Below are 20,611 nucleotides of genomic sequence, written 5' to 3'. Positions count from 1 at the left end.
GAGAGAGTCGAAAAGGAGGTTGAGTGGGTGCGGGTCGACGTACTTGAGGTCCTTGGACAGTCCTCCTACGTCCCGCTGTTGCCGAATCCCTCCCTCGTATCCTTTTCTCGCGCCTCGTCCTTCGCTGGCTCCATCAGGCGAGCGAATCGGCCGGTGGACGCGATGAAGTCGAGGAGGGGGGCGCGGACGTTGACGTTGCCGAGCAGGAGGGCAACTGTGGGGTTCTGGCGGAGTCGGATGTGCTTGTAGAAGGAGTGTTGAGCCTGCTTGTACAGCGGGCAGAGCAGCAGGAAATGTTCCCGCGTTTCTGCCTCGCCGCACTTGCAGAGGTCAGTTCGCGTCGAGTCGAATCGCGCGCGGTGGGCATTGAGGGCGGACGCGTCTGTGCGGAGTTGGCAGAGGAGAGTTGCTTGTCGTCTTGAGAGACCGGCGTGGTACTTATGAGCCGCTGAGGCGGACTTGGCAACGAGGGCGAAGGAGCGGGCGAGAGGAGATGACGCCCATTCCGCGGTCCGTCGCTCCGCGACGGCGCGCTTGTGCCGACGGTCCAGAGAGCTGAGATCGTAGCGGGGAATCCAGCATCGTCGCCCAGCGAGCCGGGGGCGACGCGAGCGAGATGACCGAGGTGGCTGGACTTGGCAAGATGGCGCGCCCGCTCCTTCGCCTCCTCCCAATCACTCGTCTCGCTCTCTGACCCGCTCGACAGCTCCGCCATGGCCGGGACAAACGCCAGGCGACCCTTCAGGTGCGCCTTCTGCTCCCTGCGCTCATCCCGTGCCCTTGCTGACGCTTCCTCCTCCTGCACCGCCTCCTTCGCCTCATAGCCTGAGCCTGGCGGCAGGAGGCGAGTGAACTCGCGAGAGCCTTCGGGATAGCCCGACATGAGATGCGCAAGGAGAGGACGAGGAAGGGAAGAGGACTGCGAGGTAAGCCGGAAGCCGGTGCGCCGACCGACAGTCGTTGCTGAAGGAGGATAAAGGCTGTGCGAGGGCGAGAAGGGCAAACAGCGATAGAGAAAGAGCAACGGAAGGCAGGAAGTCGCCGTTCCGCAGGCCGAGGCCCTGATGAGCCGCCGCTCCGGATTATCGGGCGTACCAGCGCCGAGAAGTCAGCGATCCTTGCGGGCCGTTTGCCTGCAACTGCGCGAACGAGATGCGCGTCTCTGAGGAAGAAGGGGTGTGTCTGCCTAGCAAGAGATACTCTCGGGCGAGCTTATCGGTGCTGACGGCAAAGCCCACAAGTCGCGGAGCGCCTCCTCCTTGGTACCAACGGACGCGTCTTGTGATGCCGCCAGAACCCATGGACAACGTCAAGGAGGACCTGCATCCACAATCCGTCCGTATCCCACCCCTTGGAACTCCAGCTCCGAGTGATTCCCGCCGGCAGAGACACCTGGAGCTTCGGCAAGATAGCGCTGGCCCCTCAGCCGCCGGCTGCCGCTTGGAGGGAACACGAGTGGGGAACGAGGACCCTTCTCCCGCCTCTCCACCGCACCTGTTCGGTTCCTGCACCCCTAGACACCCTCGTCACAATGCCTTCCGTTATCCCCGACTGGCAGCAGACTGCCGCGCATGCCCAAGCGGCCTTCAAAGCCAAGGTCGAGGCGACGGGCTTTGCAGTCCCTACCGTCTCCCCCAAGCAGCTGAACGTGACGAGCGTCGCGCTCAAAGATGTCCTCAGCAGTGAGGAGATCGCCATCACCGGATCGAGCATTGGCGAGCTCGTCGCCAAGTTGGCGAAGGGCGACCTTTCCTCGGAGCAGGTCCACGGTGGGTCTCGCTCCCACCGCTTTCGACTCATTGCTCGACTGACGCTTTGCTGTGCTCGAACTGCTCTCTAGCGCACCTTCTGCCACCGCGCCGTCATTGCGCAGCACGCGCTTGTGCGTTCCACTACTCCTCCTCTCCACCTCATCAGCTGGATGCTTCAACTTGGCTTCGACGTAGCTGACAAACGCGCCCTGCATGCAGACCAACTGCTTGACCGACATCTTCTTTGACCACGCCATCGAGCGCGCCAAACACCTCGACGCCGAATTCGCACGCACAGGCAAGCCTTCGGGACCTCTTCATGGCCTCCCCGTTTCGCTCAAGAACCAGATCGATGTCGAGGGAGAAGAGATGAACCTGTGCTACGTCGGCTGGGTCGGCCGTATCGCCAAGAAGAACTCTGCCATGGCGGAGTGCCTTCTCCGGTCCGGGGCAGTCCTCTACTGCTTCACGAACATGCCGCAGGCGCTCATGTCTGGCGAGACCGTCTGCAATCTCCACGGCCGCACGACAAACCCGCACAACCGCGCGCTCGCTGCCGGAGGATCGTCGGGCGGAGAAGGCGCTCTCGTCGCCCTTCACGGTTCGCCTATCGGTATAGGCAGCGATATTGGCGGAAGCGTGAGGTGCGTCGCAGTCGTCTAAACCGTATCGACCAGTGCTGACGCTCGCCGAACCCGCAGGATACCGTGCGCCTTCAACGGCCTGTACGGTCTCAGGCCAAGCTTCGAACGGATGCCGTATGGAGGCTCGACCAACTCGACGGAAGGCTTCACGGTCATCCCTTTGGTGCTCAGCGCAATGTCGTCGTCGCTCGACAGCGTCAAGCTGTTCTTCAAGGCCGCCCTTGACGCCGAACCTTGGTGCCTCGACCCGCTCGCCCTGCACATGCCGTGGAGTTACTCGGCCTACCACCTTGCCGAGCATGGCGGCGGCCAGGAGTCCGCTCTGCTTCGGCTTCATCTCGCACAACGGCATTGCCAAGCCAGACCCGCCTTACCTGCGCGCGCTCGAGACAATGAAGAAGGCGCTTCTCGCGAAGGGCCACAAGGTTATCGACTACACGCCTGTCGACGCCGCCAAGGGCTCGTCGATCCTGACAAAGCCCTTCCTCGCCGACGGCGGCGAGGCCATCGCGACGCAGTGCGCCACTTCCGGCGAGCCGTTGATGGAGGGTGCCTTCAAGGGTGTTGTCAAGCCCCCTGCCGTCTCGACCTACGCTTTCTGGCAGCTCTGCCGCGACAGGCGGGACTACATCGCCGAACAGCTCGCCGCCTGGGAACGCACGAAGGAGCTCACGGGCACCGGTTGCCCCGTCGTCGCGCTCATCTCCCCGCCGGCACCTTACCCGAGCTTCCGTCACGGCGACTTGCAAGACATCTTCTACACCGTGCGTCGAACCACCAGTCTCAAGCGTTTCCTCACTGACCTCGCCTGCGTTGAGCAGGGCATCTGCAACCTCTGCGATTATCCCGCCGCCGTCTTCCCCGTCACCAAGGTTGACCCGGCTGTTGACATCAAGGCAGAGCCATACGACTTTGCGAGCGACTTTGACAAGATCAACTACGAGCGCTGTGCGTTGCTGCCGTCTGAGCGCCTTCAGGACCTCTGCTAACTAGTACACCTGCAGACGACGCCGAGGTGTACCGTGACGCGCCCGTCGCTCTTCAGCTCATTGGCAGGAAGGGCGAGGATGAGGCGGTCATCAAGATGATGGAGTTGGCGGTTGAGGCCCTCCAGTCGGCCTGAGTACGCTTGTCTGCCCTACTCTGTACCTCTGCCTGCAGCCCTTGCGTATCCTGCTCCTTCTGTGCAACATGAAGTTGTCGTATCAGTGCTATCCGCCAGCGTGAGTGAGAGGACTCGACTGAAGCGGCGAGCAAGCGGCGAGGGCGACGGGGGAGAGGAGTTGCAGAACGCGCAGATAGAGAGAGAGAGAGATTCTTGTTTCAAGTCAGATCGGGTCTAAGCCCATGGCCACCGGCAGAGGCTGGCTGCCACAGCGTAAAACGGTAGAGGAGGGTATGCTACTGATGGGTGGGAGTCATTGGAGTGGACAGATAGGGCGAAAAACGAGTCAGAATTGAGCGAGACGAAGAGAAGGCCAGGAAGAGAGATAGAGCGACGACGAGTGGAAATGGGGCAACGCGAGGTGGTTAGGCAGGTAAACGGGTGTGTGTGGGGTCAGGGGAAGAAGAAACGAGGCAAATCGGTCACGAAATGAGAGAGAGATGAGGTATCTTGATCTTGGTCTGGAAGAGCGGCGACGACGGGTTCCGCCGCGGTCGGGGCGGGTTGAGCTGGTGTAGAGTAGTCGCAGAGGATGTTAGGGCGATGTGTAAGTTGGAGGCGATTTGCTGGGGTTTTGTGGCAAGGACGGCGGAAAAGGGGGGAGGATGAGGGGAACGGGCGAGGTCGGGGAGTCATCTGGCCACTCCTTTTGCTTCGCCTCCCGCCCACTATTCCTTTGTCTGCTTCTCCGCGTCCTGCATCCTCAGTAGTCGCGGAAAGCGCCCTGTGGAGTCAAGGAAATCAAGGAGAGGGTCGCGGTAGGAGGGGTTGCCGAGGAGGAGGCCGGTGGTGGGGAGTTTGCGGAGTCGAAGGTGTTGAAGGAGCAAGTGGCGGGCATCGTTGTAGAGCGGGCACGTAAGAAGGAGGTGTTCCCGGTCTTCTTCCTCGCCGCACTCGCAGAGAGGTTCGCGCGACGGGTCGAACTTGGCGCGATAGGCGTTGAGGGAGGAAGCGCCGGTACGTAGTCGGCATAGTAGGGTGGCTCGGCGTCTCGTGAGTCCGTCGTAGTAGCGGGCGGAGCTAGAGGCGATCGGAGAAGCGGCGAAGAACAGTTCGCGCTGCACTCGATCGACGCCAAACCAATGGCGTTACTGCGGGCCGGGTTCCGGAACTCGAAGGGCGCGTTTTCGACGCAACCTGCCTGCGCTCGCTCAACTCGACTCTCTCTTCTACTCGTCTGTCTCTTCCGCTGTTGCTGTTGTGCCCTCCGTCAAGCGAGTGCGCTCTCTCCCACAGCCGGCTGCGCCCGACACTCCCACCCTAGTCCCTCGTTTTCGCTTTCTCGTGTCCGGCACACCTCGCCCTCGCCAAACAAGGCATTCACGCCCCGTACACAGCTTCGCCAGCCACGCAGACAGCCGAAGCCTCACCTACTCATCCAAGTGCATACACATCGCACCCCGCGTATCGCCACGATGCTCTCCTTCGCCTCGCTCGCCTCACTCGCGACCCTCCTCCTTCCGGCCGTCTCGGCGTACGGCACAGGCTTCACTGGCCAAAAGGTCGTCTCCGGCTACTTTCCGTCGTACCAGCAGAGCCCCGCCGACGTGCCTTACAACCTCTACACCCACCTCGACTACTTCGTCTTCACCACGACCTCGAGTCCTTCCTCCATCTCGCAAGCCGGGATCAGCGACTCCGTCATCACCGACTTTGTCACACGTGCTCACGCCGCCGGCATCACGACCAGCTACGTCGTCGGCGGATGGACCGGCTCACAGTGCGTCTGTCGAGCCGCACGAAGAACGAGGGCATTTAGCCTTTCAAGGATTGACCGTTCCTCGCTCACAGGTACTTTTCGACGCACGTCTCGACAGCTACGAGCCGCGCAACGTTTGCCCGAACTTTGGTATCGGTCATGCAGCAGTACAACTTTGACGGGTGCGTCGCCTTTGCCCGCCTCTGTAATGGCTTCGCGACTGCTGACAGATCGTCGTTATCGCAGCATCGACATTGACTGGGAGTACCCTGGCCAGCAAGGCGAGGGCGACAACGTCGTCAGCCCGAACGACTCGGCCAACCTCCTGCTCTTCCTCCAGACCCTCCGCAGCGTTGCGGGTGTCAATGCTCGTCTCTTGATCTCGATCAACGTTGCCGGCATGGTCGGCGCGGATGGCAACACGCTCACCGACTTGAGCGGTTTCGCGGCCGTCCTTGACTGTGAATTGATCGCTCTTGAATCTCGCCCGTCTTTTCGCTGATCTTTCTACATCCCAGACGTTACGACCATGTCCTACGACATCACCGGCACCTGGAGCGGCTTCACCGGCATGAACTCGCCCCTCTCTGCAGCTTGCGCGCCGCCAAGCAACCCTCTCAGCATTGCAACTGGGATCAGCTACCTCCAGGGCGCCGGCTTCGCCGCCAACCACATCCTCGTCGGCATGCCTGCCTACTCATACAGCTACTACGTCCAGGGACCGTTGACGCAGCGGACCTGCCCTGACGGCACCAAGCCCTCCTTGTATCAATATGTGCGTCCCGCTCCTCTACATCGTGCCAGACTCACGACTGACCTCCTTCTTGCAACAGGCTACTGTAGGCTCGACCTGCGGCACCTACATTGGCAACGGCCCGCAGTTCCTGTACAAGGACATCTACAACAGCGGCTACTTCGCGTCGCAGTCCGGCTACCGGCGCGTCCTCGACCAGTCATCGCAAACCTGGATCCTCTGGAACCCTGTGACGCTCTCCTTCATCCTGTGCGTCACCTCGCTTCACTCGGAAGACACGGCAAAGCTGACCTTTGCCCTCTCGCTTCGCAGGACCGACTCTCCCGGCACCTACTACTACAAGGCCCGCCAGTTCTTCCAGCGCCGCCTCGCCGGCACCAACATCTTCGACACCTCGGGCGACACGAGCGACGGCAGGCTCGTCCGCGCCATCCACCAGGGTCTCAAGATCGACCCGACAACGACCGTCCCGACCCTTCACAAGCGCGAGATCGTCCGCGTCTCCGCGAGCACCTCGAGCGCAGGCGCCGGTCCGCGGTCCCGACTATCTGAGTGGGCGGTCAGACAAGGCTTGGATAGATGTTTGTATTCCTGCATGGTTAGGTGTATCCTTCTCTCGCCCTCCCGCTATACCCTCTTACGTGCATGCAACGACTGCCAGCGTCACGAAGTTCTATGGCCAGGCTGGAGAGCGCTTGAAACCACGAGGAAGCCGGTTTAGCTCTCTCTGTCTCGCGCAGTCTCGTCCGGACACTAGCTGAGACTGGGGACCTTCGTTTCAAGACAGACAACGAGTGTGGAACCTGAGAAGAGACATGGAAGATGGAATGCAGGATACGGTGCTTGCCCTTCACCAATAACCACACGAGAGATCCCTCTTCAAAGCTTGGCCCTCGCCTTGCCCTTGGCCTTGGTGTACAAGTCGGCGAGCTCGGTTGCGTATGTCTTGGCAATCACGTTGCGCTTCGACTTGAAGGTCGGGGTGAGGCAGTCGGCGGGGAAGGGCTCGACTCGGAGGTGAAGTGAGTCTTCGATGCGCTCAAAGCTGTGGAAGCGCACGGTCAATGGCTTCAACCTCGACAATGTCAGGAAGGGGAGACGCACCTGAGCAACTGCGCATCCCGGGCGTACTTGGCGAGCGTCTGCGCGACAGCCAAGACGACCTTGTCGTCCTTTGCCACCTCCGCAAGACCGGTGAGGTCTGTCGGCTCAAGGTGCTTGCCGAGCGCCTTTGAAGTGATGGCTGTGCGACGCAATGTCAGCGGATGGCACCGAGGAAGAGGAGGAGCGGGTATGCACGAGCGAAGTTGACGGGGTTGACATTGACGATCGCGACGAGGTGGTCGCGGAGACCGTCGCCATGGACGTACATCTGGGCGACGAGCGGGCACAGAAGGTAGACGTTCTCGATCTGCGAGTATGAGCATCAGTAAGCTAGCGCATGATGTAAGGAAGAGAGCGACGGAGCGACGGACCTTCTCAACGGCGACGTACTCTCCCTGGCTGAGCTTGACGAGGTTCTTGACGCGGTCAATGATCGTCGGCCGTCCAAGCTGGTCGATTGACCCGACATTGCCCGAGTGCAACCAGCCATCCTCATCAATCAACTCGTGTGTCTTCTCCGGGTCCTTGTAGTAGCCGGGAATGATGTTGGCGCCCTTCATGCAGATCTCGCCATGTGAGTAGGGCTGGTCGCTTGAAAGGCAGCCTATCTCGGGAACGTCGACAGCAGGGCCTCAAAAAGTGTAAAGGAAGCCGCGGGATGCAACAGTGTCAAGCAAGTCAGAAGGCGAGGAGAGTGAGTGGGATGGGTCAGGGTGAGGAGCACACAATCTCGACAAGTCCAGCCACCTCAGCCACCGCCCTCCCCTCGCCTCTCGCAAGGCGGGAGTTGATGCTGGTTTTCCCACTTAGTTAGAGTCAGAGCTCTCTAGACCGCTCATGAGCGCACCGTTGTTGAGCGGCGGAACGCGGAGTGGGCAACCTTGTTGCCTCCTCGCCCGCGTGCCAATGTCATCTTGCCATCGTTGCCAAAGTTGCTGCATGAGTTCACATGTACTAAGATGGCCTCTCAAGATGCAAGGCACCGTTTTCTGTTGCCTACGGACTGACGCCTCTGCCTTGAACAAGCACCGTGCCGGCTTTCTCCCGCTCCCATCCTTGTGAGTGCGGCGAGGTGGAGAGTACGGAACACTTCCTGGTACTCTGCCTGCTAAACGAGCAGTCTTGACACTTGTTCTACCAGCACATCTGACTTAGCCGGACCCTGACAGTCAGCCTCCTCCTCGGCAAGCCCAGCTGCCACTCCCCTCTCCTCAGCATTGCCGCTACCCACCATTCTGTAAGCGTGATAGGTATTGCAAAGGGTGAGCAGTGATAGGAGGATAAGCAGGAGAGGGAAGAGTGATACAGATCAAAGGAAAAACGGTGCCACAACCACCCCCGCTCCAATCACCCCTTCTCCTTTTCCGCTCTCCCTCGCCCAAATCACCTACAATTTGGCTCACTTTGAGTTTGACAAGTACCCTACACCACTATCTACCATGCGACCCGCTCATCCCCAGCTCCCATTGCCATTGCTGTCGCCATTGCTGCTCAAGAAGGTCAAAATCAAGAATGTCATTTTCTCAATGGTATCTTGGCAGATCGGGTTTGTTCTTCCTTCTCCTAGCACTACATGCCCTCTCCTACGAGGGTACTGCACCGCACCCCCCTAGCGCCACTCCTCCTTTCGTTGCGCAATTTCACTCCCCCCTCTGCTTCTCCGCTCTACCCTTGCTCAACCTTCCTTTCTGCACTGCCCATTGCCTCTCTGCTTCAGTAGATACTCCATCCAACCTGATTTGTGCTGCAGCAGCCAGCCTCTGCCGGTCACCATGGGCTTAGACCTGAGTCAAGTTGTAACAAGAACCTCTCTCTCTCAAAGCACAGTGCTGTAGGCTCCCCTGCTTCCTTGTCCTCTCTATCTCTCCAGCGGTCCTTGCCATCCTCATTCATGTGTCTTTCAGCCTGCTCAACTGTCTTCAGCTCTTTGCATTGCACAGACCCATGTTGTCATCTTGAGGGCCTGAAGGATCAACTAGTATGCGGAGAAGTTCAGGGATTCCATGGGAGAGGCCACTTGTATTCATGCTTATTGCAGCCATTGCAAGGCTTTCTTGTGCGTTACCTGGCACTCGGTGGGCACCTCAATGAGCGAGCGTCTCCCACACAGTGTTTCTGCTGGACAGCCGCAGACTGTGGGCAAAAGCAAGTTTCGTACAAGTATCACCTCTGTCCTTGACGGCTTGACTGCACCTCACTTAGCCTTGCCTGTCCTGGCACCAGGACAGTGAAGCAAAAAAGCCAAAAGACAGACTGGCCAGGCACAGGGTCCAAGAGCCAGGAGAAGAAAAGAAAGGCTTTTCTCCTGGCGGGGATCGAACCCGCGACCATCACGTTTCCCAGTAGCAAAGCGCTTCGCGCTTTTACTGCCTGAAAAGTTATAAGCATGAAGCTATTGCCAACTAAGCCACAGGAGATTATTCGCGGGGTGAGTGCCGATATGCGTTGTTCTCACTAATCGCTTGACAGACCTCGAGGCACGGAGGGAGAGGGAACCGCAGGCGGAGAAGCACCTATTCCAGCTCTCCACAAGTCTCTCAGAGGTCACGGACACAAGATGTACACACAATCATGTTTATCATACACAGCAGAGACAATGGCAGAGCAGGGTCACATTGAACGGCGCATCACAGCTTGGGAAGGCCGGCTGCAGGCTTCCTGCCATCGGGGAGCGGTCCTTTCCACTCCTTGCCAAGCCAGAAAGCCATATGCTCAAAGCGGTCTGTGGAAGTGAAGGAGCAGTGAGCAGAGTGCGGGGTGAGGAATGGGAAGAAAGCCACGGACCCGAGCCAAAGAAGGGGCGGGTTTGGCCATCGGAGCGCTTGGCGACCATCCAGGGCTGAAGCAGTCAGAAGAGTCAGCATGGTAGTGCTTTAACGAGCCGTAGACTTGGGGGGAATAGCCCAAGCAAGGGGCAGAGATGGCTCGACTCACGAAACCGAAAGCACCCTCTTCCACCAACTGTCCCGATTCCGTCTTGAGCTTGTTCTTGATGTCATCGCTAGTTGAAAGCTCCATGATGTTCTCAATCTCGTCACCGGAGAAGAGGCCGTTGGTGCCGAGGAGCTTGGGGAAGGCCGACGGCTTGATGGCTTCTTCAGCCCGGGTGCCGGCCGGGGGGTTCCAGATGGCGCCCTACAATGCAAGAGGGTAAGCGCGGCGCAGCATGCGAGCAAGCGCAGAACGCGGGGTCGAGCCAGGGCGAGCCAAGAACACACTCACGAAGAACAAGTCGGTCGCCTTCTCGAGCTTGTCGGGCGCTACGTCCGCAATTGCCCTGAGCGTGCGCATGCAATGGATGGTGTTGAGCGGGAAGGTCTCGGGGAACTTGTAGGGCGTCTGAGTGAAAGCCGCTTGGAGGGGGAGGTCCTGTTCCGTGTGCGCCGTTAAGCCAACAGCGGGTCCAGTACGAGATGTATCCACGCACGTGCTGGTTCATCCAGATTCCCTTGTTCTTGACGGTGATGGGCCTGTTCGACGAAAGGCATCTCGGTGAGCCCAAAATGCCGTCTCGGAGGGCAAGAAGAACTGGCACGTACGGCTTGTTGCCCGACGCCTGCATGACGCCGCCGAGGAACATGGGCTTGAGAACAAGCTGGAAGTCCCAGGGCTGGCGGTATCGCTTCAGAACTGGCAAGCAAGCGTGAGTTGATAATCCGAAAAAGCGGAGAGGGGCGCCCGCACGTACCCTGGTACGCAAAGAGGGTCCACGGTGAGACGACATCGTAGTAGAGCGTGATGCTGGTCATCGCGAGCTGCCGGGGACGGCGGGTCGAAGCGAAGAGCGCGAAACGCGAATCGGTCGAGTGTGGGGGTGAGCGACGACGCGACCGTGAGCAAGCTGGCCCTCGGAAGAATGACAGGTCAAGCGCACAGGTAGAGCAGGGATCGTGTCTGTCGAGACGAGACGCGAGCGAGACGAAGGAAGGAGCGAGAGAACAGAATCGCTTTGCGGGGTTTCCGGCAAGGTGTCGAACCCGGAGAACAGGCGACGTTGCGCCAGCAAGCGGTCGCAGCGAGGGACGTTGGCTGCTGCCGAGGCTCGGATCACTCGCTGCGTACGACCGAAGGCACTTTGCGACGACTTGTTGCAGATGAACGACACCCTGTTCTTCGCTCCTCCTCCTTACAGCTCCTCGTGGACAGGCGCATTGGGAACGTCCGTGTCAAGGTCCGGCACTGCCGCCTTGACGGTGTCCTTGATACCCTCGCCGATCTTCTCCTTGACCGAGCTCCAGTCGACCCACTTGTGCTCCGACGCCTTCTCGAAAGCCTCCTCGGCCTCTTCCTGTTCGTGACGGAGAGCCTCGTCCTTTGCGAGGAAGTCCTCGTCGAACGAAGGCGGAGGCGGTGGCTCGGAAGGGGGAGGACCGGTCTCGACGGGCGGCGCAGGCTTCACGTCGACCTCGGCCTGAGCCGTCTGCGAGACGCCCAATGACTTGCGCAGCATCGATTCGACCAGCGAGAAATACGAGTTGGGGTCGGGGACCTGGTAGGACGACTTGAGAAGCGCAGTTTGCCTGGGAAGAAGAAGAAGTCAGCCGAGTCGCTCGTGGGGACTCTGAGCAGCCGACCGACCAGAGCACCGACACGCTTTCCTTCAGCTCGGCGAGCGCGTCCTCGTCATCGCCAGCCTCGTCGACCTTTTCCAGCAGGCGCTCAATGAGCGGATGCTTCGGGTTGAGCTCAAAGTTCTGGATGTACATCCGTCAGCCCGACTGTTGACCTGAAGAGGTGAGCAAACGAGGCATACCTTCTTCTGCATCCTCGCAAAGTTGAGCATGAAGTTGTCGCTGCCCTGGTTCTGCGCCGCGAGCAGGCGTTCCATGTTGCCCGAGTAGCCGTACGTGCCGGCAGTGACGAGGCACGGCGAGGTGGTCAAGCGGGTAGAGATTGTGACTGTTCCGAGCACACATCAGTGGTAGTTCTGTTAGCAGAACACACAGACGCACCCTTGTCAACAAACTCGGCGAGCTCCTTCTTGAGATAGCCAACGAGCGGCGCGAACGTCGATTTGAGGTCCTCCTCCTCCTTCTTCTCGTCGTCGTCTTCGTCGCCGAACTTGACGCCGTCCTTGGCGACGTCCTGGAAGCGGAGACCGCCATACGTCGGCACCGAGTTGATGACCTGCTCGACTGCTGTCAGCAGTGTTTGCGAGTTGGCGAGAAGGGAATGAGCGCCGCGCACCATCTCGTCGATAGGGTCGGTAAAGTACAGGACCTCGTAGCCGCGCGCCAGGATGCGCTCGACGAACGGACTCTTCTCAAGGGAATCCTTCTTCTGGCCCGCACCGGCGATGTAGTAGATCTGCGTCTGGCCCTGCTTCCGCCTCGCGACGACCTCGTCGAGACTGGTCGAGTTCTCCTGAGCCGAAGTCGTGAAGCGAAGCAGCTTGACGATGCGGTCGCGGTTCTTGGCGTCTTCGACGGCCCCGACCTTGAGAGCGACCCCGGCCTTCTCGTACAGCTCGGCGTACTTGCTCGGGTCTTGCGAGGCAATCTGAGCAAAGAGGTCGTACACGCGCTTCTGGAGGTTCTTCTTGATCTGCGCCAACGCCTTGGTCTTCTGGAGGCTGTCGCGTCCGACATTGAGGGGGAGGTCATCGACGTCGATAAAGACCTTGATCCAGTTCATGTGGCGCTCGAGGTAGTTGGGGCCGAGATCGGAAGTGATGAAGACGCGCTTGACGAAGAGCTTGAGCGAGTTGAGCGAGATGTAGTCCTTCGAGTAAAAGTCGTTCGGCAGGGCGGAAGGAATGTAGACCAAGGCACGGAACGACGTCGTTCCAGCGTCGCCCTTGAAGTGCGCCCAGGCGAGGGGAGCGTCGGGCGAGTCGAACGTCTTCATGTAGAAGTTCTGCAATGCCAAGTCGTCCGAATCAGCCGGACCGCAGCGCGGCAGAGCTGGAACCGTTGCGCACCTCGTACTCTTCTTCCGTGACATCCTTCGAGTCGCGCATCCACAGAGGCGGACGGTCGTTGACGAGATCCCACTGGGGTTGCTCAACAGCCGTGGCCTCGTCCTCAACCTTGATCTCGTCATCCTCTGCCTCAACGACCGGGACAGCGTTCACCGAAGGATCGAGTGAAGCGCTGGACCAAAGGTAGATAGGCGCAGCGTTGTACTCGGCGTGCTTTTGGATGAGGTAGCGAAGCTTGGGCAAGTCGAGATACTCGTCGGCCGCGTCCGGCTTGAGGTAGCTGAGGGGTGATAGTGCGCCCTGATCAGTTGACGTGCTCGCAGTGCAGACAACCAAGAGGGAACGCACAGCGTGATTTCGGTTCCCCTGCCAAGCGTCGGCCCGCGCGGGTCCTTGACGATCTTGAACCCGTCCGCATTCGCTTCGCTCTCGAACACCCACTGCTCCGTGTCATCTGCCGTCTTACTGGCGACCGTCACGCGGTCCGCGACGAGGAACGAGGAGTAGAAGCCGAGACCGAACTGGGTCGCACGCACACTTAGCTCGCGCTCAACTCGCAAAGGGCAGGCGCCGCTCACCTGTCCAATGAGGTTGCCGCCGTCGCCCTTCTCGAGGTTCTCAAGGAACTCGGATGTGCCGGAGCGAGCGATGGTGCCGAGGTTGGCTGCGAGCTGTTCCTTCGACATGCCAACGCCAGAGTCTGCGACGCGCGGCTCGATAAGCAGCTGAACGGGTCGATGGTACCGAGAGAGTACGCACCGCGGATCACGATGCGCCCGCTGTCTTTGTCCGCGAGAACTGTCACGTTGAGCTGTTCTGCCGGTTCGAGGATAGAGGGGTCGGTGAGGGCGATCAGGCGGACCTTCTCGAGGGCGTCGTTGGCATTCGAGACTGCCAGGTGCAAGGGTGAGCATCGCAACATGGTCAGACCTTCGAGGTGGTAACGAACGGAGCTCGCGAACGAAGACGTCGCGGTCATGGTACAAGTGCGAGACCACAACTCGCATCTACAACAGTTTTGTTGTCAGCTTTTGACTATGAGCCATCCCCCCAGACGAGTGGAGCAACCGCCAGCGGGACTCACCAAACGAGCGATGTCGCTCTGCGCCAAATCAGCGGCCAAGCGGGTCAGCACCCCCGGCAGCGAGTACGCTCACAGTCAAAGAGGAAGCGCACCTGGTACGTGTAGCTCTCGCCGCCTGCCGTTGCGAGCTGTTCGGGCGAGAGGAAGGTCGCCTGTGGAGCAGCGTCCCCAGCGCCGGCGGCAGCAGCCGCGGTGGCCGCAAGGACTGACGCGAGTGCTGGTACGAGCCGTGTGAGCCGCATACTGTGCTAGCCTGAGCCTGCCAATGCGAGCGAGCGGGTGTTCGAGGGAGAGGAGCGGAGTGACGATGTGGCCGGACACGTCTCAATCTTGCGAAGGTCAGCGAAACGCCAAACGACGCCGGGTGCTGCGCTTTTCCTCTCGCTCTTTCGATGGGCGGAAGCCGCTGCATCGACTGCCGACCTTCACTGCACGAAAGGAAGCACCTAGCGCTCGCCCGACTCCCTCATAGCCTCGTCCAGCGCCTCCTGAAGCTCGTGCGCACTCACGCCCAACTCCTCCAGGTCCGCATACAGCTCTGCCAGGGTGCGCTGCTTGTCAGAGCCACCCTGCGCAGCGTCCGCACCTCCAGAGTTGACCGCCTCGCCTGCCCTCGAGGCATCGCCGTCGCTCTGCTTCGCAACATGCGGCGGCAACTTCCACGCATCCTCAAGCGCGTGCCGCACCGCTTCGTCGAGGACGTCGTGCGCCTTGGCGTTCCCATTGCCGGCGCGCACGAGCGGTTCGGGGACGACTTTGGCGGTGGGCGGCGAGGGCGGTTTCACGGCAGTGTGGCGGGAGGGAGGGCGGCGAGGTGTGGGAAAGGTAGAGTAGTCGCTGGAATGCGAAGATATCCGGATGGCAGAGCTGCAGTCCAAGCGAGAGTCAGTTCTCCATCACGATCCCGAAGGACGAGGTGGGGAATGTGAGCGACACGAGCTCGCGGACGCACTAGAGAAGTCCCAAGAAGCACGCTACGCCCAACAAGACTGCAGGCAAGAACCAGACTTGCTCGCGCAGGTCCCGCAATCGTTCCTTGAGCCGTCGAGGCGGTTGAGGGGCGCTGTTCCTCCGGGGCTTGCCTCGCTTGCCCTGCGGCGACCGTTGGCGGAGCTGGTGTTTTGGACTGGAGCCCGGAATAGCTGTAGACTGGCCCGGAACCTGGAGCGAGGCGGTTGAGCTGGGCATGGCTTGCGGTCGAGAGGAGAGGGGCGAAGCTGTGCGAATCCTTCGACTCGTACAATTCGTTCGGTCGCGAAGCACGCTTTCAGAGGCTACGGGGCGACCGGTCAAAGCGGGTCAACGGGACGAGGCTAACGAGGGCGCGGACGACATATCCACAATACCCTCCGCTCTGCGGTCGGCGCGGCATGGAGCTGAGGGCGAGCCAGAACAAGCCCAACGCGCCATGCAATGCTGGTAGCTCCTCTCCACCTACGTGTAACCGCCCTTGTAACGCGGCTGCGGCTTGGACGGACGTCCGCCCCCTCCTCCTCCCATCCTGTCCAGCAAGCTCGGCGGCGCGCCCCTCTGCTCCCCTCCGCCATTGTTGCCCTTACCTCCTCCAGGGCCTCTCCGGCCGTCGCCGCGAGCGCCTCCGTTTCCGCCACCTGCAGACCCGTACATGCTTCGCCATTCATCCCTCGGCGATTCGTATGCCGACCCATAATCGCGATCGCGATCACGGTAACTGCTCGACGGCGTTCCCGAATCGTGGAACCTGCTTCTGCTGTCGTCGGAGAAATGGATGTGCGAGCCTCTGGCACTGCCGCCGCCGCTTCGTCCGCGGTCGCGGAAAGAGTTTGGCGGAGGCGGTGGCGGCGGCGGTTGATTCTGACTTGCCCGTCCGCCGCCGTTGCCGCTGCCGCCACCGCCACTTCGTCCGCCTCCGCCTCTCGCCCGACTCGCGAACCAGTCGTCGTCGGCCGCATCGTCGTCGTCGTATTGCCGAGGCTGTGGTCTTCGTTCGAGCTTGCCGGTGGCACCGCCTCGTCGTCGAGACGAGGACGACGAAGACGCGGAAGGGCCGGGTACGGAAGAGGCGGCCGAACCGAGAGCGGCGCGATTGAAAGCTGAGGGGTCGGCGTATCGGAGAGGGTGGCCACGAGGAAGGAGACTAGCAAGCGAGAGAGCATCAGTCTCGAGTGACAAAGACTTTGGGACGGACAGGAAGCGAGCTCACCAATCGTCGACGAAATGATCCTTGTTCGAGCCACAGTTGGCGCAGGCCAGCAGCAGCTTGCGCTTCGGGGGCTTCGGACCAGACGTGTCGTAGATACGCCAATGGGATGGGCAGTTCTGCGGATGCAACAGTCAGTTCGCAAGGGCGATTCGTCGAGCGGGAGCAGGGAAACGCACCGTCGCGGTGTGATTCGAGCTTGAGCACATGCTGCATCGCTGGCCATATCCGCCGCGGGAGTGAGGAGCAATTGTACAGTCCTGCAGGGTTACTTGCATGTCAGGCGAGTCGATGCGAGAAGGGGACAACCGGAACGCACCCTCGCGAAATGACCTCGCGAACCACAAGCGGAGCAAACGAGGGCGACAGGGCAGTTGCGAGCCTCGTGATCAGTATCGATCGCGCCGCAAATGAAGCACTGCGAATGTGTGCAATCGCGCGAGGAGTGACCGGATTCTGCAGAAAGACTGTCAGCACGGGATTGGCAGGAGCGCATGCAGCCGGTACGCGCACCTCCGCATAGCACACATGTCTTGGTGAGGTCGGCTTCTTTGTAGTAGCGGCCCGTCACCTGTTTCGAAGCGTGAGCAAGGCAGGCGGCGGCATGGATGGGGAACGAGGGGAACAAACAGGAGCCGAGCTGTCGTCCACGATGCGACCCTGGATCGCCTTCTCGAGCTCCTCCTCGTTGTCGTACAACATCAAGCCTTCTCCAGCGACGGACTCGTCGTCATCGCCAGACGTCTCCTCCTCGTCTTCATCCTCCGACATGGCGACCTCTTTCGCGAATATGCGCATAGCCTCGTCGCTCTCCATTCCGTCGTCCACGAATGCGCGTGTCGGGTCCGAAGCCTCCGACCCTGCGCCAGATGTCACCTTCGCCTCCGAGGGCAGCAGGACATTCGGTTCCTCGAGTTCCTCGCTGCCGTCGTTGTTCCCACGGAGGGGCGTAGGTGCGCCGACGAAGCGGTCCTTCTCCTTGACGGCGGCCGGCGTGGTGTCGACCATGAAAAGGTCGTCAAAGTTGCCCTCGACGACCTCGCCCTCTTCAAGGTCACCATCGTCCCCAGCGTTCGCAGCGCCGCTCTCCTTCTTCGCTCTTTGCGCAAACTTGCCACCGACGTACTCGCCCGAGCGGCGCGCCCTCCGCTTCTTGCTTTTCGAGAGTGCGGCCGGGGTGGAAGGACCGGCCGCATCGTCGAGCGAGCGCTTCTGGGCGGGCATGTCGGAGACCGGAGTCTGGGAGCGCGAGATAGGGAGGGATGCAGTCGTTGGCGCGGAGGCCGAGGGTTTGACGAATGTGAGAGTTGAAGGTTGAGGAGATGAAGCGGCGAGAGGGGTCAGGCGGCTGGAGAGCGAGCGGCTAGCAGGCGAAGGCTTCTTTGGCGAGGCGTTGCGGCCCATTCAAGCCACGAACCAGCAGTCCCCGCGGTTCGCGGTGAGATGTTCAGGCGAGAACCTCGACCTCGCTTGCATGTCGACATGCTATGAGTAGCTCTCGAATTCTGCCACTCCGCTGAATGCAGATCTTGGGTATACAAACGGATTGCGGTGATTGCGAGAGAACAGCGACACCCTGGAACGTCTATACTACGCCCGCACTCGCTCTTCTGCTGGTGCTTTGGTCGTCGTCGGAGCCGGTCCACCGAGGAGCTGGCTCCGAATGAGGTAGTTGAAGCGGGTGCCCTCTCTTGCGAGCTCGTCGTACGAACCCTGCTCGGCGACAACGCCGTCCTCCATGTAGACGACCTTGTCAGCCGTCTTGAGCGTCGACAAGCTGCGAGCCAACCTTCACTCTGTCAGCAAAGCGCACAAGTCGCAGACACGTGATCAAACGCACCGGTGAGCGATCAGAATGGTCGTAAGCTGGTGGCTTTGGCTAATGTTGGAGATGGCCTCATTGACGAGGCTCTCGCTCGCAGCATCGAGTGCTGAGGTTGCCCTAGAACCCGACGCAACGGTCAGCGCAAGTGTGCAGAAGGGCGCAGAGCGCTCACGGCATACTCATCGGCGACGAGAATCTTCGGCTTCTGCAGGAGCGCTCGAGCGATGGCCAATCTCTGGCGCTGTCCGCCCGAGAGCTGAGCGCCGCGTGCGCCGACTTGCGTGTCGAAGCCGCGAGGAAGCGTGTCGATGAAGCCGCAGTTGGCGAGACGAGCGGCTTCTTCGATCTCGGCGCGACTCGCGTCGGGACGGCCGTATGCAACTGTGGGCAGGTCACATCATCAGCGGTCGAGGCGGGGCGACGCACTTCTCACGACGGATGGTCTGCTCGGAAGCGACAAGATCAATGCGGGAAGACGCACTATTCTCAGCGATTGTGGCGGAGAAGAGCGCCGGGTCCTGCGGGACGATCGCAATACGCTGTCGCCACGATTCGGGCGTAAAGTCGCGAATGTTGTCGTCGCCGTACAAGATGCGTCCGGACGAGGGGTCGTAAAAGCGCTCGAGGAGGTTGGCGATGGTCGACTTGCCCGACCCGCTGCCGCCAGCGATGCTGGTGATGGTGCCGGGCTCGATCGTAAGGTTGACGCCACGCAAGATCTCGCTGTGAGGGCGAGAAGGGTAGGCGAAGTGAACGTTGTCAAAGACGAGGCGGCGGGGCGGCGTGGTGACGGGCAGTGGACGGCCAACTCCAAGTTTGACCGACAGTGGACGTGCATCGAGGAGCTCGAAGATGCGGGACGATGCGCCGAGGCCCTTCATGATCGTGCCGAAGAAGGAGGTCAAACCGACAAGACTACTGCCGACGTAGACGGTGTAGGTCAGAAGGCTGATGAGCTGGCCGACTGTCAGCTCGCCGTGGGCGACAAGCGAGCCTCCGTAGGTGAGCAGGGCGATCAAGGTGCAGTTCCCGGCGAAGCCTGTCCCTCCGAAGAACAAGCCCGATGCCCACGCTTCGGTCTTTGCGAGCTCGAAGACCTTGTTGACCTTCTCGCTGAACCGGCGAGTCTCGGCGGGCTCGACAGCGTTGAAGGCCTGGACGGTCCTGATCGCGCCGAGCCGTTCCTCGGAGACGGCAACCATCTCGCCAACAGCCTTCTGCGTCCGCCGCGAGAGCTTCTTGAGGAAGCGGCCGTAGAAGACGGCTGCGACCGAGATGGGTGGGACGATGAGGAGCATGACGCCAGTCACCTTGCTGGAGATGTAGAGCATAGCGCCAATGCCGACGGTGGCCGTGACAACGGCGCGCAGTCCCTCGCTCAACTCGCGCGTCAAGCTCTCGCCGACGATGCCTGCGTCGGAACCGAGTCGGGAGATGATGTCGCCGGTCGAGCGGACGCCGGTGTCTTTGACGTTGGCGATGGCAGTCGAAGAAGGAGGAGTAGGCTCCTTGGACTCGTGTTCGTGGGACGCTCCAGAGATCTCGGTGGTCGTCGACTTGGTCGCGGCGCCCTGCAAGTCGTGCCAGCCGATGTCCTGCCTCAACACGTTCGAGTAGGCGGCCTCTCGCAGTCGCGCAACGATGCGTTGACCGCTGATCCGCATCAGGATTGTACGGCCCATGTTGGCTGCCGCTCCTGCCGCGAAGAAGACGGCAAGGAGGCCAGCGGCGGTGGGGATCGACACGGGGAGATTCGAGGCTTGGCCGGAGAAGATGTCGATGATGCGACCGATGCCGAGAGGGATGGAAAGCGAGACGCCGGAAGAGATGCAGAGCTGAGCGGGAGAGAAAGGTTAGTTTTGAGTCGTTACCGATGGAAAGGTCGACTGTGCGGCTCACCAGACCGATGGCGATCCCGATCGTTCTCCGCTCTGGCTTCGCCAGCTGCAACAAGCGCCGCACCTCGCCCATCTTGACCTTCTCCTTCGCGCCCGACTCCGCAACCTCTCCCTCGTCAATCGGAGGAGACGCCGTCTTTGCGACGGCCGCACTCGGCTCCTCCTTGGCCCCTCCCCTTGCTCCGTTCGATGCCCATCGCGCGGACGCCCGTATCCGTCTTCGCAGGTCGCACACCGGGGTGATGGCGAGGGAAGTCGGAGGAAGTGACCGGGTGCAGACCGCGATTCCTCGAGCTGGCCGACCGGGCGCAAGACTCGCCAATGACCGTACTGCATGCTGTTGTCGCTCAGGTTGGATCGGCAGGACCCAGCGTGCGACGGTTGCTGGTCGACGAGAGCAGCCGGCGAGGACGCGAGTTGCGGGTGTCGCCATCGCTTCGAGCGTGCGAGTGGCTCTGCGAAGTCGGTGCCGAGCAATCGACAGTCCTCAGGTCCGCAGAAATTTCTGAGCGGCGCAGGCTGAGCGGTTGTGAGTGCTCGGAGGGCAACCCTCTCCTCATCGCCCTTGACCTCATCGCTCGACTTCCG

The 20,611-nt window shown here is 60.9% G+C and overlaps 8 protein-coding genes across 8 annotated transcripts; 2 read left to right on the top strand and 6 right to left on the bottom strand.

Moving 5' to 3' along the window:
* Window positions 1–1,531: 1,531 nt before the first annotated feature.
* RHTO_04943 (general amidase GmdA) lies at window positions 1,532–3,518 on the top strand (the record flags this gene model as incomplete). The annotated part of the gene is made up of 7 exons (XM_016418606.1): window positions 1,532–1,762; window positions 1,841–1,882; window positions 1,971–2,395; window positions 2,453–2,632; window positions 2,709–3,159; window positions 3,217–3,343; window positions 3,400–3,518. The coding sequence occupies 7 exons, from the start codon at window positions 1,532–1,534 to the stop codon at window positions 3,516–3,518; spliced, it is 1,575 nt and encodes a 524-aa protein (XP_016275882.1).
* Window positions 3,519–4,975: 1,457 nt separating this feature from the next.
* On the top strand, window positions 4,976–6,770 carry RHTO_04942 (glycoside hydrolase family 18 protein; the record flags this gene model as incomplete). The annotated part of the gene is made up of 7 exons (XM_016418605.1): window positions 4,976–5,280; window positions 5,352–5,441; window positions 5,506–5,720; window positions 5,778–6,034; window positions 6,093–6,262; window positions 6,326–6,543; window positions 6,754–6,770. 7 exons carry the CDS (start codon window positions 4,976–4,978, stop codon window positions 6,768–6,770), a joined length of 1,272 nt encoding a protein of 423 aa, XP_016275881.1.
* Window positions 6,771–6,892: 122 nt separating this feature from the next.
* RHTO_04941 (long-chain acyl-CoA synthetase, putative) lies at window positions 6,893–7,677 on the bottom strand (the record flags this gene model as incomplete). The annotated part of the gene is made up of 4 exons (XM_016418604.1): window positions 6,893–7,058; window positions 7,118–7,256; window positions 7,313–7,424; window positions 7,489–7,677. The coding sequence occupies 4 exons, from the start codon at window positions 7,675–7,677 to the stop codon at window positions 6,893–6,895; spliced, it is 606 nt and encodes a 201-aa protein (XP_016275880.1).
* Window positions 7,678–9,744: 2,067 nt separating this feature from the next.
* Window positions 9,745–10,866, bottom strand: RHTO_04940 (glutathione S-transferase kappa 1; the record flags this gene model as incomplete). Its single annotated transcript, XM_016418603.1, has 7 exons — window positions 9,745–9,839; window positions 9,902–9,956; window positions 10,052–10,252; window positions 10,340–10,486; window positions 10,545–10,587; window positions 10,657–10,747; window positions 10,806–10,866. 7 exons carry the CDS (start codon window positions 10,864–10,866, stop codon window positions 9,745–9,747), a joined length of 693 nt encoding a protein of 230 aa, XP_016275879.1.
* A 377-nt stretch (window positions 10,867–11,243) lies between these two features.
* Window positions 11,244–14,363, bottom strand: RHTO_04939 (heat shock protein Hsp90; the record flags this gene model as incomplete). The annotated part of the gene is made up of 12 exons (XM_016418602.1): window positions 11,244–11,637; window positions 11,696–11,811; window positions 11,871–12,016; window positions 12,070–12,244; window positions 12,305–12,973; window positions 13,038–13,317; window positions 13,386–13,558; window positions 13,616–13,737; window positions 13,797–13,928; window positions 13,987–14,044; window positions 14,122–14,139; window positions 14,214–14,363. 12 exons carry the CDS (start codon window positions 14,361–14,363, stop codon window positions 11,244–11,246), a joined length of 2,433 nt encoding a protein of 810 aa, XP_016275878.1.
* Window positions 14,364–14,567: 204 nt separating this feature from the next.
* Window positions 14,568–15,309, bottom strand: RHTO_04938 (uncharacterized protein; the record flags this gene model as incomplete). The annotated part of the gene is made up of 2 exons (XM_016418601.1): window positions 14,568–14,988; window positions 15,074–15,309. 2 exons carry the CDS (start codon window positions 15,307–15,309, stop codon window positions 14,568–14,570), a joined length of 657 nt encoding a protein of 218 aa, XP_016275877.1.
* A 246-nt stretch (window positions 15,310–15,555) lies between these two features.
* RHTO_04937 (protein AIR1/2) lies at window positions 15,556–17,704 on the bottom strand (the record flags this gene model as incomplete). Its single annotated transcript, XM_016418600.1, has 6 exons — window positions 15,556–16,237; window positions 16,304–16,419; window positions 16,480–16,560; window positions 16,620–16,756; window positions 16,814–16,871; window positions 16,931–17,704. 6 exons carry the CDS (start codon window positions 17,702–17,704, stop codon window positions 15,556–15,558), a joined length of 1,848 nt encoding a protein of 615 aa, XP_016275876.1.
* A 186-nt stretch (window positions 17,705–17,890) lies between these two features.
* Window positions 17,891–20,456, bottom strand: RHTO_04936 (ABC transporter; the record flags this gene model as incomplete). Its single annotated transcript, XM_016418599.1, has 5 exons — window positions 17,891–18,077; window positions 18,141–18,242; window positions 18,305–18,506; window positions 18,607–19,960; window positions 20,025–20,456. The coding sequence occupies 5 exons, from the start codon at window positions 20,454–20,456 to the stop codon at window positions 17,891–17,893; spliced, it is 2,277 nt and encodes a 758-aa protein (XP_016275875.1).
* Window positions 20,457–20,611: the final 155 nt, after the last annotated feature.

The sequence above is a fragment of the Rhodotorula toruloides genome (genome assembly GCF_000320785.1).
Source record: "Rhodotorula toruloides NP11 unplaced genomic scaffold Scaffold3, whole genome shotgun sequence".
In the NCBI taxonomy this organism is placed as follows: domain Eukaryota; kingdom Fungi; phylum Basidiomycota; class Microbotryomycetes; order Sporidiobolales; family Sporidiobolaceae; genus Rhodotorula; species Rhodotorula toruloides.
The sequence above is the reverse complement of the archived record's forward strand: the minus strand, read 5'-3'. Positions and strand labels throughout refer to the sequence as shown.